At 37.3% G+C, this 16,061-nt stretch overlaps 1 protein-coding gene across 3 annotated transcripts in view; it reads left to right on the plus strand.

Moving 5' to 3' along the window:
- The window catches only part of AP4E1 (adaptor related protein complex 4 subunit epsilon 1), a 33,437-nt gene extending 18,416 nt beyond the window's left edge, over nt 1-15,021 (plus strand). For all 3 annotated transcript variants that reach the window (XM_073303871.1, XM_073303874.1, XM_073303873.1), the window contains 10 exons: nt 784-896; nt 1,045-1,163; nt 2,178-2,480; nt 3,240-3,354; nt 4,896-5,031; nt 7,185-7,443; nt 8,306-8,881; nt 10,727-10,911; nt 12,621-12,778; nt 13,337-15,021. In XM_073303871.1, the coding sequence (XP_073159972.1) occupies nt 784-896; nt 1,045-1,163; nt 2,178-2,480; nt 3,240-3,354; nt 4,896-5,031; nt 7,185-7,443; nt 8,306-8,881; nt 10,727-10,911; nt 12,621-12,778; nt 13,337-13,497 (2,125 nt within the window). In that variant the 3' untranslated portion in view covers nt 13,498-15,021. The remainder of the gene's footprint in view (nt 1-783; nt 897-1,044; nt 1,164-2,177; nt 2,481-3,239; nt 3,355-4,895; nt 5,032-7,184; nt 7,444-8,305; nt 8,882-10,726; nt 10,912-12,620; nt 12,779-13,336) is intronic.
- The last annotated feature ends 1,040 nt before the right edge of the window (nt 15,022-16,061 follow it).

Here is a 16,061-nt window from a genome sequence, read left to right on the forward strand (position 1 = left end):
CAAAGCTTCTGTTACAGTTTCATGTGACATCACTAATCACACCCTCCAAAGATCATTTTGTGGTCTTCCAGGAAAAAGAGGGAAGCCAGGATACTATAATTCTTTATTTCAAATTTAAAAAAATAAACAGAAGAAATAATGATCTCAGTATTTTTTTAAATTTCATCACAAAGTAAAGGGCACTGAAGCATTTGGGCTTTGCTTTGGAGTTCACCTTTTAAGTCAATATTAATAACCTTCTCTTAAAAGAAAACTTTAGAAAACATGCACTGTAATCTAAAGGAGAGAAGGAGTTTATTGCCTTATTGAATTAGACTTCAGCACTTCCTAATTGTGAGTGTGGTTTTCCTAGTAGAGTGCAGCTCTTCCAGTGAAATAGGTAGTTGTGGAGCACGATATGGCTTTGTTTAAAATAAATAAATAAATCCCCAGTAGTCCGAAAAGCATCCTCATTAAATGAGAACATTGCAGGACAGCAATGGTGCATGCTTTGGGATTGCAAAACACTTAGAAGAAAAAAGATTCACAGTTCCATATGGTAACACTTTTGGAACCACAGGCTCTGGGAAAACTGCCCTATTCGTCCTTTTTCTCCTTCCTTAGCTTGGAAAACATTTAAATAGCAAACACTTGTCTGTCCAGATATTCCATATGTGTATGTGCCCTCAAAACTTTTTACGTCTTTCTTTCTTTCCTTTTTTTTTTTTCTTCCAGATTGTAAGTAAAAATAGATAAAATATACACTAGTGTATTATGTTTATCTTTCCTTAATGTTCTGGATACATATGCCCCTGACAATGAGTGGTTCATCCAGACTATGAATGCAGTATTTTCGGTAGGAGGAGATGTAATGCACTCTGACATCCCAAACAACTTCTTGAGGCTGCTGGCTGAAGGTGGGTAACTTACTGAATTCTGTAAAGAGAAGCCATGCTTTGTTAGCTAATGTCTTGGTTTTATTTTTCTAAATCTGTCTTGAATTCCATGACACATGTAGCATAAGTTTTTAAGCAAAGATTTAATAAGGTGTAATTTTCTTTTTAGGATTTGATGATGAAAAGGAAGATGAGCAGCTACGGCTTTATGCTGTCCAGTCTTATCTTTCTTTGCTGGAGGAGGAAGATACTTTTTATCCACAGAAATTTCTTCAAGTTATGAGTTGGGTAAGGTTGATGCAGTATGAAAATATGATAGCTGTGAAAACTGCCTGTCATAAGTGATGGCTTTTTAAACTTTATATTCTCTTTAAAAAACAAAAACTTATTACACTGAAACTTATTCTATAAGCACCTGTTTCAGTGGCTGTGAGATTCTGTCTTTTCCATAGTAAGGCTGTATGTGTTTGTGAAAAGCATTCGTAACCTTATGATGACCTGCCCAGCTGCTGAACTTGTATTCTGTGCACCTGTGAAAACAAGCAGATTCCACTTGAACTGGAAACTGAGCCGATGGTTAACTGTGCTTGTATAGGTATTGGACTAGGCAGCTGCTTGATTTAATGAATCAAAAATTGGCATCCCACTGATGTATTTCACTTGCATTTTCACAAACACAGTAAAATGTAATCTCAGACATTTTCCATTTAAAATTGAAATATAGCTTGGAAAACCCTATCTGCACTAGAAAATCTGCACTTTGCTGACTCTGATTGTCACAACTGGGTCCCCTCGAACCAGTGCTGAAAACAGTTTAATTGCTAGGGTAGACATGACAGGCATCGTTATAGAAAACACTGTTGATTTGCAAACAGAAACCTTAAGTTGAGATTGATTTTTTTAAATAAATTAATTTGATCTGCTCTGCACTAGTAATTGAATTGTTTTCAGGGTTAGAGAGGATTGGTTGCTGACCACTGTTCTGAGTGGTGGTCAGTTTTGTAGAGTAGGTAGAACTACAGTGAGATGATCTTAAACTGAGGACCGGCCAGCAATACTCGAAAACCAGCAGACACTATGGCTCTTTCCACAGTATATTCCTTGTTTTTATTTTAGGTGGATATATAATTAGAAGGAATTTTTTAAAAGTCCAGAATTTAAAGGATTTCCTTATCTTATAATGGTTTGTTCAATGTGAGGTAGATTTTATGTTAGAGTATTACCATTACATATTAATTTCCAAGATAAAAGCACTGATTCCTGTGTAACTGAATGTCTGTTATATCTGTGTCTTGCTCATAGGTTTTGGGGGAGTATTCCTACCTTGTAAATGATGGTGATCCAGAAGTCATTATAACAAAACTGCACAGGTTGCTGAAGCAGACCTTTGTTACTTCTGAAACTAAAGCCTGGATTATGACTGCAATCACTAAAATATCATCCCGTATGCCTTGTTCTAAAACAGTTGATAAACTAATCCAGGAATTCAGCACTTCTCTAGACACGTGCATGAGGCAATATGCCTTTGAATTAAAACATTTGTGTGAAAACAAGGAGCTGATGAAAAACGTGCTTCCGCTTGATGCCAGTTGTGATGAGATAATGGTAAGATAACTGTAATGTATGTATTCTGTGCTTAAAGATTCATTTATTTCTATAAAATACGTATTTAAAATTATTATATTTAGATATGTTTAAGAGGAAAGATGCAAATCTATCAAATCACTTAGAATGGTTGCAATACGCACACTTAACGGGATTCTTGATAAGTCTTGATGTGCTGGTGATATTAAGAGGCAATGAAGTTGTCATTTGCTTTGCTATATTCATATTTGTTGTTTTATAAAATGATTTTTTTAGGAAGGCAAATTCAGCCTTTTGTGTATCCAGTGTTTGTCTTTGTGGTTCTACTTTTTGTTAGAACAGCCTACTAGTAGTTGAATTGAAGTATAGTATTTGGGAAAGGAAATGTTTACCTCCCTTACTAATTTTACTGTAAAATTAGTATATTTACATGGTGTTCAGTTAGATTGTGTTGGGATGCAAGTTCTTTTGTTCAAGATTTCTTGTCCAAACATACCAGTGAGATTGGAAAATTGTAGAGAAGCTAATTATATTTAAGAACTACCATCCAAACTGATGTTCTGTTTTAACATGTTATCTCAATACCTTCTATATACAAAATACTCCCTTGGACGATAGTGTAAGTATGGAATACATTATCTTCTTAGTGATGCGGGTGTGAGAGCTGTGAGATGTCAGCACTCTGCATTTTTATAAAATGGAAAGTTCCTTTGTTAAGAAATACTAGTTTCATTTAGTGGAAAGATTCTGATTATTACTGTCTTTCTGAATTCAATGTAGGTAGATGCTTCCTTATCTTTCCTAGATGGGTTTGTGGCTGAAGGACTTAGCTGTGGTGCAGCACCATATAAACCTCATCACCAGAGACAGGAGGAGAAGCTTTCTCAGGGAAAAGGTGACTGTTGGTTTGTATTTATTAAATGTATGATAAATTAGCCAAACAATTAAAACAAATTAAAATGTTAGTATAACGTTGGTGTAAGAACACCATCCATTTACATCTTCTTCCCCAAAATGTTACGTCTCCATTTAAAAATGTCATCCACAACTCTAGGAGCGAATCATATTGCCCAGCTTCCTGAATTACATAGGCTATAGATTGCAGTGCTTACAAACAAGGCCTGGTCCAAAGTCCATTGAAGTTGATTAAAATTCTCCAATTTACTTCACTGAACTTTGGATCAAACCCATAGTGTGCACCAGGACCCTATCTTTCATATTCAGCTTTTGATTATGCAGAGGATCTCAGGCTGCTCTGTGATGTTCTTCAGACCATCTGCTACTTTGTGCCACTTTCTTAGCTCACCCCTTGGCCGCTAGGATTCATCCAAAAAACTCTTCTTTATTGAAGATTAGACTAAGCTCCCTTTGGGACTTGGCTAATGCCATACCTGATTAGCATGTGTAACTTCATCTACAAATATCTTGTTGCTCTGGAGTCAAGAACATAAAGATAAAGGCGTGGAATTCCCAGTTTTATAGTACTTAGCATTCACATCTTGGCCACACTATTGTCCATCAGAATTTTTTTTTTGATTGGTTTCTGGGCTTTGTTTTTTAGAAGAAATATCACTTTTGCTTTACTTATATAAACAGTTTAGATAACAGGGGATATCCCTTTATAAAAGCCTTAAGTAGAAAGATTCTATAGATCTAAGATCTAAGAGCAGAATTATTTGATCTACCCTATTTTTAATATATATTTAGAATGCATTTTGTGTAAAAAGGCACAAAACATTGTTTTAAGTGAAGTCCCAAGGAAGATTACAAGTGTATAATGTTGTGGTTTGCTGTGGAAAATTAGAGAGTACAATAGTCTTGTGTATAGTATGGATAGTTCTAGCATTTGATTTTCTTAAGCAAGGTAGGTACTCCTGGCTTTCTTTTAAGTTATATGCCATATAACATGCGATAAGCATGAAACAGTGAAGAGCTTCTCATATGTTTGTGTTCTAAAAAATTGTGTGTGAGTGAGAGAGAGAGCGTGGACAAACTTAATGCGAATTCAAAACACATTAGAGGATGTGCAGTCTGAAGAGCACATGCAAAAGTTGGTTTATTTGGTCCTGTGCAATGTCTCTTGAAAATAATAATAAAAAAACAGTATTGACAATAATTTTTAGGGGAGAAAATATAACTTCTGATGTTTTTCAATTTAAAAAAAAGTTGTATGTGAATTTACGTACGAACCAAGGAGGTGTATGTGTACATGTTTCTTTGAGAGAGGAAAAAGCCTATCTGTCTAAAATAAAATAAAAAATCAGCAACAGGAAACAGCTGATTTTAATAAGGATAAAATCCTGAATGTAAAGGCTGAAAATTGACAAATCTTAGCTAGAATAACTTGTCTTTTTCTAAAGCAGCTAGATTTTTTTTTTTTTTTTTTTTTAAGTTTTATGATCCGTCTTGATAAATGCCATTCTGTCTGTATTGCAGCTCTGAATTTTGAACCTTATGGATTGTCATTTACTTCAAGCATGTCTTCATCCGGCTTCACTGGCCGACAATCTCCTGCTGGTCTTTCTCTTGGTTCAGACATGTCTGGTAATAGTGCCGAGATAGGACAGAAAGAGTGAGTTTTCGATCTTTGAACTCAAATATAGAATTTCATGTGCAGTTAAACCTGTGTTCTTGTTAGGGGTTGACTTCTTGCTACTTGTTTAATCACATGGGACTTAATTTAGAACAGTAGATCTTGAAAACAGCTATTATGTAAAAAGAAATCACTATGCTAATCCAGTATACAAAAAAGAAGTAATCAAGGATACCTTTTTTTGTCAGATTAACTAGAAGAAATTTATGCAGTGAAAATGCAAGCTTTTCAGAATCTTACTCTTCAGACAGTACAAAACTCTGTAAGAAAGGAAATTTCCTTAAGTTTCAGAGATCCGTGAATAATTATAGTTCCACACAAATTAGTTAGTTATTAAATGGGACTTAACATCTTCAAAATATCCTGGAACAGCTGGATGTTCCTCACAAGTACTGTTGAAGAATTTCAGAAATGTGAACTTAGTCAGAAATTCTCTTTTTATTACCACAAGGGAAAACATAAAACCCTACTCATTCATTGCACTTACAGCCACAGAATATTTACAAGTCTGGCAAGTCTTGTGCTTTATCTGAGAGTCTGTCCAGAGTGTTCAAGCATATTCTTGTGCTGGTATTAGGCTCTGCTGGTGTTGAGGTTAGTTTCAATTGAATAGAAAATTAACTCATCTCAGATTTGGAAAGTAAAGTCCAAACATATAATGATGTGCAGCATTTACAAAGTGCTTTACATCTTCAAGTATTTTACAGGTTTTCACTACTTACTAAATGCAATACTTCTATGAAATAATGTATTCCAGTCTCACTATGCTTCTCATTCCTGGCTTCTCATTGAACACCTTGTCAAATTCTGGATCTCATTCCTAATCTTCAAAGTCTTACATGAGATTGGCCCAATTTATCCAAGGAAGTGCCTCACTCTAGATCAGTGGTTCCCAAACTTTAACAAGTTGTGAACCCCTTTCACTAAAATGTCAAGTCTCACAAACCCCCTCCTAAAAATGAATATTTCCAGGGATTTTTCTCTTATACCTGAGTATAAATTATAAAAGCAGTGATCTTGGAAATATAACATTTGTTTTTATGACCATGCTTATTACACACTATTTATTATTCATTATTATTTATCATTACAGTACTATTATTACATTATGAAAATGGCATCACTCTTCCAACATCTCACTTTCGTAGCTTGTATCACTTTGAATAAGCCTGTTATAAGACAAAGCTCCTATGTTTCATCAGGGAGTATCAGATGTGAAACAGCATGAAGATATTTAAGAAGCCAACTCAAAGAAGCATTCAGGTCTTGAGCAGTCCAGGCAAACAACGCACGTTACAACAAAGCTTAAACATGTTCTTCATAATAATTTTAAAAACAATACTAGCTGCCTATTTAATTTTAAAAACAGTAAAAAATATCCACCTCCCTTTACATTTTTTATAAGGAGTCTTGAAGTTTAAATCTCCTCAGTGTGATAGATATGCTTGCTTTGATCTGCTTAGCTCTTGGAAGTCCAGGGGCTCTGGGCTGCTAGCCCCATGCTGCCCGGGGTCCTAGGGACAGCTCTGTCCGCCATTAGGGAATTTTTTCCCGAGAACCCCCTGTAACATTTCACGAACCCCAGTTTGGGAACCACTGCTCTAGATGATTATGATCTGTCAAAACAATTCAGTTCTGCTGGAACAACAGAAATATCAATATCAAGAATGAGACTTGTGTCTGCATGAGTCAGTTTTCTCCACATCTGGCCCATGTCTGTTAAATCCCGCTTTCTGGATCTTCCTCACCTTTAGTGACCCCACCTAAATTACATATCGTCAAATCTACAACAAAAATATTTATAACAAGTGAAGGAAAGAGAGTTTTTTGTACTTGCTGATGTATATAAAAACCTAAATAGCTGAGAGCAAACTGGGCATAGTATATCCACTTCTTGCTGATTTCACAGCAGGGACTGTGTGTGCATTTGTGGGGTGCTTAGCTAGTAGCAGAGAAAGTTGCTAGCGTGGAATGTCCATACAGACAGAAGAAGGCTAGTTTCTCTTCTCCTGTCTATTGGGATGTTAGAGTGCAGAGTGTGTGCAAATTTACAGAAATCTCTGTAAGAATGGCTTTGCTTTTCGGAATAGCACTTTCACAAGCTGACCCTGCTTTGTTACATATCTTTTTAGGACCAATTGTCTGAAACTTGATGGTGTGAGGAAACTATGGGGGAAAGAAGGCTACCTCCCGAAAAAAGAGAACAAAACAGGAAAAGAAGATAAAACACAACCTGTTCCTCAGGATAGCATATTAATGGGACATGTAGTTGATCCTCCTCTGACACAGTCTGAGCAACAGGTAGTCAGCCTTTCAGAGGAAGACAAGGAGAAGCAGCAGCTCGCATCAACGTTGTTTGTGGGGCTAGGGTCAAACAACACTATCAGTCTGGTAAGTGATTTTTATAAATTACAAGTTACAGAAAAGTTTACAAAATAGCTGTATTTAATTAGTTATTATTTATATTCAACTGCCCTCAAATCAGTGTTTCAGTAGCATTTAGAATGTGACATTAATTAAAAAAAGGATATTGTCATTACCTAAAGAACCTGTTTATCGGGGCTCCTAAAAAGAAAGGAGCAAAAAATACTTTAAATGACAGATTTTTAAATCAAGGAACTTCTTTGGTTATTAAAGACTTTGGAGTGAACTGTCCTGAGTAGCCAGAACTCCCCTGTGTTTGCTTGCCCTGCCTCCTCACAAAGCTCAAGCTATGCTAAGCTTCCCAAGTATTCGCTACCTTTAACCCAGCTTCTGAGAGCCCTTGGAGGTTGCAGAGCTCGCATAGCTGGCAGTACGTGTTAAGACTGACGCATTTTCCATAACTTGTGCCTGGGTATAGTAGAATGTGAGAAGTAAAATCACTCACCATTCAAAGACTCTTCTTCTAGTGACCTTTATTAGCACTGCTTGTTCAAATCTTAGTCTCTTATCCCTGATTTTCTGCAAAACCTTTATGTACATATAGATGCTTTTCAACAGAGGATAAAGTATTTCCTAATTGTACAGGGACCACAATGATGCCTGCACTACAGAACAACTCTAATGCCCTCAAAGTAACTTCTTAAGTGTCCCATGCAGTGGACACTGCATATTTTAAAACAAACCTTTATTTAAAGGTCACCTCTGTTGGATAGTTGACTTTTATCTGCCCTTTGTCCCTGGTCCTTCCAGATAAGTTTCACTCTGTTAATGAAGCCAATCACCAAGTTAAAGAAAATAAATATAAAAATCTCTTCTGTTTTTTCTTCAGATGGGGAAAGCAGATACCACCACTCAGAAGTTCAAAAAAAAATCAAAAATAAGTGAAACCCAGAATAGCAAAGAAACATCTAGTTTCCAAAATATTGCTACCTTGCCTTTCAGTCCTTTACTTGGTACAGCTCCTAACAATAAGGAAAACTTTCAGGGCAGTGAACATCTCGGATTAAGGAAAGTCTCACTGAGTTCTTCAGAAGTTTTGGAAGCTAGTGTATCATTTGATACGTCTCAATCGCTGACAGAAGCTGGACTGGATGAGACGCTTTCAAACTGTAGACTATCAACATCCTCTTTGTTTGCTGATAGTAATATTGAAGTTTTTCAGCCTTCCCAAAGTGTTCCAGATATAGTTGCCAATAAGGCCCCCTTGAATCTTTGCTTACCAGATGAACTAGCTGATCACCCTCATTCAGAAATAGTAGAGCTTTGTAGCAGTGACATCCTGACTATGTACTCGTGTAAAGTTTGGACAGATGACTGTTTACTGCTTATCTTGTTTGTTGCCAACAAAAGCACCTCACCGCTCAAAACTGTGACCCTAGTGTTTGAAAATGCAGAGCATTTTAAGGTAAGAAAATGAATTGTTACTTGTACAATAGAAGAGAACCATTGGTTTCCTCTGTTTTTTTACTTATGACATAGTGAGTTTTTCTTTTCAGGTAGTTCAGTTGATAAGCTTTTGATGACTTTTAAGGAATCAGACATGTTACTATTCTTGTTCTCATGTAGTGAGAGCAATCAAGATGTTTTAGAGATTTCTTTAGGACTTCAGCTACATCTGGGATTTGTATAATGGTTGGTAAAGGAGTATCATGGTAAAAAAACCATTAAGGATGTAATAGAAAAATCTTATCGATTGAACCTCAAACCTTTACATGTGTTAATTAATCTAAGAGTATGTCTGAGCTGGGAAAGGTACACATATCCACACTGGCTCTGCTTGAGTGACTGCCTAAAAATAAAAGTGTGTCCACGGTAATATGGCTGGCTCTTTGGGTTAGCCTCCCTGTGTACGTTCGGGTATGTACTCAGGTGGCTAACCTGAGCCGCCAGCTGTGCTGCTGAGGACACACTGCTACTTTTCGGCACTAGCGAGACATGGGTACATGTTTGCAAACTAGGAATCACACCTCCTAGCTCAAATGTAGATGTACCCTAAAAAGTATTTATGGATTGCTATAAATGTCTGTGGATCTTGCTATATTCCAAGATGTAGCCACTTGCACATCCCCGAAACATGGTTAGATATCCTCAAAATGACAGTATATGCCAGTGATAGTATTGAGCATTGGATAATCAATGTTCATAAGAGTGCTGACTGATCTATAGAAATTGTCTCCTATTCAAAAGCAGAAGGGTAGACTTTTGGGGTCGGAGGGGAGAGGGAATCCACTGAAAGGGAGTTCAGGTATGGAGTCATGAAACCTCAGTTTCTGCAGAGGTCCACTGCTAACTGGATCAGTGGAAATAAGCAAAAGGCTTATTAGAAGTAGCTTTAACAGGTAATGGGTTTTGATGCCTTTTTCCTTTAGAATTTCTGGTTTGAATCATGCTAACTTGCTGCCATCACATGTCTAGTTGGTTATGTTGTTCTTAGCTGACAAGTGTCCATACCACAGACTGCTACCACAGTTGGCACCTGTGCGGTGGCAGAGTGGCAATCTCAGCAGAAGCCAAAGACTGAATGTTGATGGAAATGTAATTATCCTCATTCCTAGACGTGGTATCCACTTCGTGGTTTTGCATACAGTTGGCACAGTGTGGGGAATCTTGCAGTTTCACTGTCTGTGGTGTGAACCTGTATTGAGGATAAATCAAGGCTGTCAGTTCAACAACTTTCCAAGGCTGTCAGTTCAACAACTTTCCTGAGCACTAAATTCACTTTGAATAGTCAGTCAAAGTGTATTTCTATACAATTTTACAGTTAAACCTGAACCAGCAGTACAATAGTCATGGGTGGTGGATAAAACATGCAACAGTATTATGGTTTCATTCAGCAGTGATGGAGTACAGTGAGAGAGCAGTTCAAAGCGCATTCTCTGTTTACAAGATTTCCTGTTTACCCTCTGCTAAGACACATGGCTATTTTATAATAAAATCCTGTTAGAGAAGTAGTTAACATTTTGTTGAGTTGAGTGTTTGGAATTTCATTGTTTGACTAGTGAAACTGCTGTGTGTATTTCCATAGAAGTTAAATGTAATTTAGTGTGCCTGGTGGGGTGGGATTGTCCTTTGTGATCCTGATCTCACACCTAATGGAAATTGGGATTGCTGCCATTGCAGTCAATTAGGTTACATGTGTGTAAGATCAGAATCAGTCCTGGTGGGTTCAGGGATTGTAAACTCTGGATTAGCAATTTTTAGTTGAAAGTAATCTGAATATTTTCTGTTACCTTTTTTTCTTTATTTGTAGATCTTTGAGAGTCTTAGCTGTCATTTTCCTGTAATAGAAGCTCAAAGCATGGAAAGCTGCCAAAAGTGTGTGCAGTTGGAAACAGTCTGTACAGAGGGCATTCTCTTCGGCTCCATTCGTTATCCTCTAGATACGGATACTCATCTTGAGTTTTCACTAACTTTCTCACTGTCCGATTTCATCAGGTAAATCACTGATAAAATGAGACTCTTCTAAAAAAAAATCTGGTATTGCAGTCAAAGTAGTAAATAGCACAGGATGGCTCAGGAGGCTGATGATGGGAAATAGAGGCTTCTGTCTGTGGGCTGTTGGTTTTTAATTTAATTCAGACTGGTAATGTTAGTACAGTATGTCACCACTTGTCAATGACCTATTAATATGTGAAATAAGTGTGTTGGCATTAGTCTGGTTCCTAGAGGCCAGTAATGCCATCACCATTCCCCCCATCATCGCAACTGGCTCCTTTGTTAGCAGTCTCAGCAGAAAGATGATGGAATGAATAGGATGGATAGCGAGCAACCTGCTCATCTTAAATAGTCATCAGTCCAGGTTAAGCATTCATACCAGGGGCAGTGTAAGGAGGCTAGTACAGCAATTGCCTTGCTGTGCCTATTCTTATAAATTGAGGATTTTAGAAATTAGGAATGTCAGTCCAACACTTTCAATGAGCATTAAAGTTCACATCGTTTTCATGGCTTTAAAAATTATATACATAGTGACTTTCACAGGCTTTTCTGCCACCTTCTCTTTTGCTTTTTAAATGTATATTTGAGACAGTGAGAAGTTTTTCTGTTGTAAATTAAGATGGCATGATCTAAATTCCTTGCATTGTCCTACGAGAGAGACTGAGATTAGTAATTCGGGCATGAAACTTTTTCTCCTCTTCTCTCCTCCCTCTTCCCAACTTCTCTCCTTGGAGCTTAGCTTTTTATTTCAAATAATAAAAAAAATACTTGTCTCAAAAGTATAAAAAGTATAAAAGTCACACTATAAAAGCTTAACTCTGTTTTGTTCTGTACTAACACTTACAATTTTTTTAGTATCTACTACTTATTTGCTACCATGGAAAATATGGTATTTTGTGGTGAGACAAGGCACTTAGTAATGTTGCCACAAAGGTTTTGCATAGTAAAGAATGTTAATACCTCTGACTGCTTAGTTTTGGTGTCTGCCCAAATAATTATCTTTAGAAAGGATTCAATTACCTAGATTATCCAAAATATTGATTTCCACTGAATTATCAATTTAAGAGCTAAGTACAAATCCCTTAAGACTACCTAATGCTTTTTCACTTGGACACATTCACTGGAAATACTAAATACTCTTTTGGAGTGTTGAATGAAATTGATTGGACAGAAAGGAGAATAAAGACGTTGCGTCAGCAGAAAGTAAATTGTAAATCTTTGAAACTGAGTTTATTTTAAATTCAGGGACCCAAATTGTGTGAAAGGACTGACCACTTTTACAGTAAAAACAGCTCACGCTCTTTATTTTTCAGCTCTCAATATTTTCATTCCTGAAGTAGTGGAAGTAACATTTTGTGTTCAAGCAGCCAATTTAAGTTTTTAAATTAGACTTTGTACTTGAGAGTGACATTTATAAGGTTTCCATAGTAAACTCTTTATTTAAGGGGCTTATAACTTGGACATTTAAGTAGCATTATTCTGAAGTTGGTCAGCAATAACGTTTGATTTAAGTTAAATTATTATTATTTTTAATTTAGAGGGCTGTAAAAAGCAATTCAGGCTCTTCATATGGTGGGGTGGAAGGTTTGTGTTTCCACAAGTGCATTTTTAAAATAGTTTGCTTGCTTTGCTATATAATGGTTTCAGATACAGATTATTTTGGAGATCAGATATATTCAGACTCAGATTTGTGTTTAATTTTTTTTCAGACCAATGAAAATTACCACTGAAGACTTTGGGAGACTGTGGCTGTCCTTTTCTAATGATGTGAAACAAAATCTAAAAATGTCACCTTCTCAGGGATCTCTCTCCGTAGCTCTGAACGCCCTGAAGCAGAAATTAAAGCTCCATATTGTTGAAATTATTGGTGAGTGAATTAACATTTATATTCTATATCTTGGTGCTGTAAGTGCCAAGGGTTTTGCACAGCACATTGGGGCAGGAACTTATTTACTTGGCACAACCTAAGAGTTTACAGTCTAAGACTCTGATCCTGTAACACCTGTGCACGTGAGTAACTGTACACAGTCATTGCTCCATTGACTTTAGTAAGTCTGCTCAGATGCTGAGGGCTGGTGTGTAAAGGTATAAGTGGGTATAATACAATGGCAAATAATAGAGTGGCATGTTCTCATTTTTATCTTAAGTGCTTCCCGAAATAGATATGTTTTCAGAAGTATTTTGAAAGAGGTGAAGGAATTGGCAGGCAAGCTTTGAAGGTTTGTATGAAATAAGGCATGAAATTGGGAGTGACGGGGGCTAATTAGGAATGATGTTTGGTGAAGCATGGGATGAGCTGCAGGTGTGAGAGAAGAAGAGGGCAGAAAAATGTTACATTTGAAAGCACACTTCAATTTGAACTATATTTAATATGAATTGCAATTATTTCTTTTAGTTTTAAAGTTATTTGTTGTTTCATTTTAAGGCAATGAGGGAATAGTGGCATGCCGGCTACTTCCATCAGTCCCCTGTCTGCTGCATTGTCGTACTCATGCAAGGACACTGGCCCTGTGGTTTAGATCCTCTTGTTCTGCTCTTCCAGACAGTTTACTCTATCTGTGTCAAAAGGTGATGGAGGAATCTTAATTGCAACAGTGCCTGCTTTTCTAACATATTGGTGTAAAAATAAATGCATACAAAAGACTTACAGGGTTACACAAATGTTTACCAAAGCAAAATGAGTTAAAACGATACTCAAGAGTGGTTTCATCCCCCCAACTGGCATGTGCCATATGGACTAACGGGAAAGCAGAATGATCCACGATGTGCCTGCAGAAATGTGCTCAGGATTTTACAGTTGCTGACAGATGACCCGATGAAGTATTGCTAACTGTTTAAATGAAATGTATATTTCTTAGTTTATTGTAGATGATTGAAAGTATTTATTTTCTATTACGTAATTTTTGTATATAGCAACCCTTTACTCTTAGGAGCAGCTACTTAGTACTTAAATATTATTTTAAGGAAAACATCACTGCTATGAAGTCAGCTTTATACTGTAAAAATGATTCAAATGCTTGTCTGTAACATTACCATTTACTTCATTTATGAGCTTTTTCTAAAGCTGCATTTTAAGCACTATTGGAAACAAGACCCATACTGGCTGTTGCACGTGGTATGTTATCTTACCACAGAGGATAGAAGTGCATGCTTCATAATTGTTTCACTGGCTTTAAATGGTCAGAAGTACTGCACGTGATCTTTTGGTCGTTTACCAGTTAAGGACTTGACTCATGTCATCCAGACAGTCTTTGGAGAATGGGAGAGGTGTCTAAAACTGGGAGTTGCGTGGTGATGGCTAAATTGGATGGAGATCCATTGCTATCCAAGTCATGTGTATGGTATCTGCAGCTCCTTGTCATTTTCATTTTATTCCTCTTCTTCACTTGCCTTTGGTAGAAGTCTGTAACACTCATCAAAAGAACTGTGCATGTCCCAAAGATATTTTTCAAAAGTATAGAAGAGGAAAATATTAAGCCTGGATTTATCATAGCTGTGTGACAGTATTGAAGGTGCTGTGTATTTAATTTGGACTGAAATATTTGAATTTACTTTGAATTTTCTTTTATAATGCTAATTATCTACAGTATTGATTGGTTATCAGTCTTTGTAAATTACTGCTTATACATGGTTTGGATGTAATTGTGTTGTTATGAATGTTTCTAAAGGCTTGTTTACACAGAGCAGCAATGTGCACTATGGGGGTGTGATTTCTAAGGTGCACTAACTGGTCCAGGTAGACACTGCTGGTACGCACTAAAAGTTCCCAAGTGCGTTTTACTCTAGTGCTGTATATTGAAGTGCATTAGGGAACTTTCAGTGTGCACTGGCAGGGTCTACACCAGGGGTCTCAAAAACATGGCCCATGGGCCAGAGTTATTTCCTGCGGCCTGCTGTGGGTGCCGGCTCCACCGGCAGCCAAGATCCCCTACCCTCCTGCCCCCACCCCGAGCATGCTGCATCACCACTCCACCTACTTCCCAGCGCTTCCCACTGTCAAACAACTGTTTGGCAGTGCTTAGGAGTTTCCAGGAAGAAGTGGGGAGGAGCCGGGATGTGGCAGGGCCGGAGTGGGGATTTGGGGAAAGGGTTAGAACAGGGGCAGGGAGGGAGTGGAGTTGGGGCGGGGACTTTGTGGAAGGGGTTGGAATGGGGGTGGGAAGAGGCGGGGCCTTATGGAAGGGGGTGGAGTGAGGGCGGGGCAGGGGATAGAGGGAAGGCTTTAACCAAAGTAATTCCGAAAGTAAATGCGTGCTTTGTCGTTTGAGTGAGATGAATTACTGAGTATTTATATTTTATTAAAACCCCTCTTCATATTACAGTTTTGAAAAAAGTTAATACATTGACTTTTAATAGCACACTATATTACTCTTCATTTTTTTTCATGTTTGACTATACTTTTGTATCGTTGTATGAAAAGGTTTCGGTGACCTTTCAGTGACCTCGGGCCAATGTTCTCATCCTCATGTGGCCCTCATGGTGATTTGAGTTTGAGATCCCTGGTCTACACGGACCAACTAATACACAATGTGTTAGTGAGTTTTCGAAATCACACCCACATAGAGTACATTGCTGCTTTGTGTCGACAAGCCATAAGGCTTAATAGATCTAATCAGCCTAGCATGCATGCTGTGTTTCTCCCCTTCTGTGTCACTACCATTCCCAAAACCCAGCATCTACGCCTTGGAATCCTGTGATCTGCATTTATTTAGACAGGTTTCAGAGTAACAGCCGTGTTAGTCTGTATTCGCAGAAAGAAAAGGAGTACTTGTGGCACGTTAGAGACTAACCAATTTATTTGAGCATGAGCTTTCGTGAGCTACAGCTCACTTCATCGGATGAAACACATCACTGTTTCGCACAACTTTACAGTAATTCACAAGTAGCTATTTTTCTTTAAATTTAGAAGAATTGACATTTGTGCAAACAATGCTTGCAAGTGTGGCATACAAAGGAAATGGAATTCTACATCAATTTGCATTATCCTTATGCTGTTTTTTATATTGAAAAGGAAAACCTTAGGAGATATCTTAATATTCTCAGTTTTCATCTGGCAAACATCAGTGTTTAAGGAAAGAAAAGTATTAATTATTTTTATTTTGCTTCATTTTGTTAAATGTTCATAAAATCATATAAAGAATGTAATTTTG

Source organism: Lepidochelys kempii, chromosome 10 (genome assembly GCF_965140265.1).
Source record: "Lepidochelys kempii isolate rLepKem1 chromosome 10, rLepKem1.hap2, whole genome shotgun sequence".
NCBI lineage: Eukaryota > Metazoa > Chordata > Testudines > Cheloniidae > Lepidochelys > Lepidochelys kempii.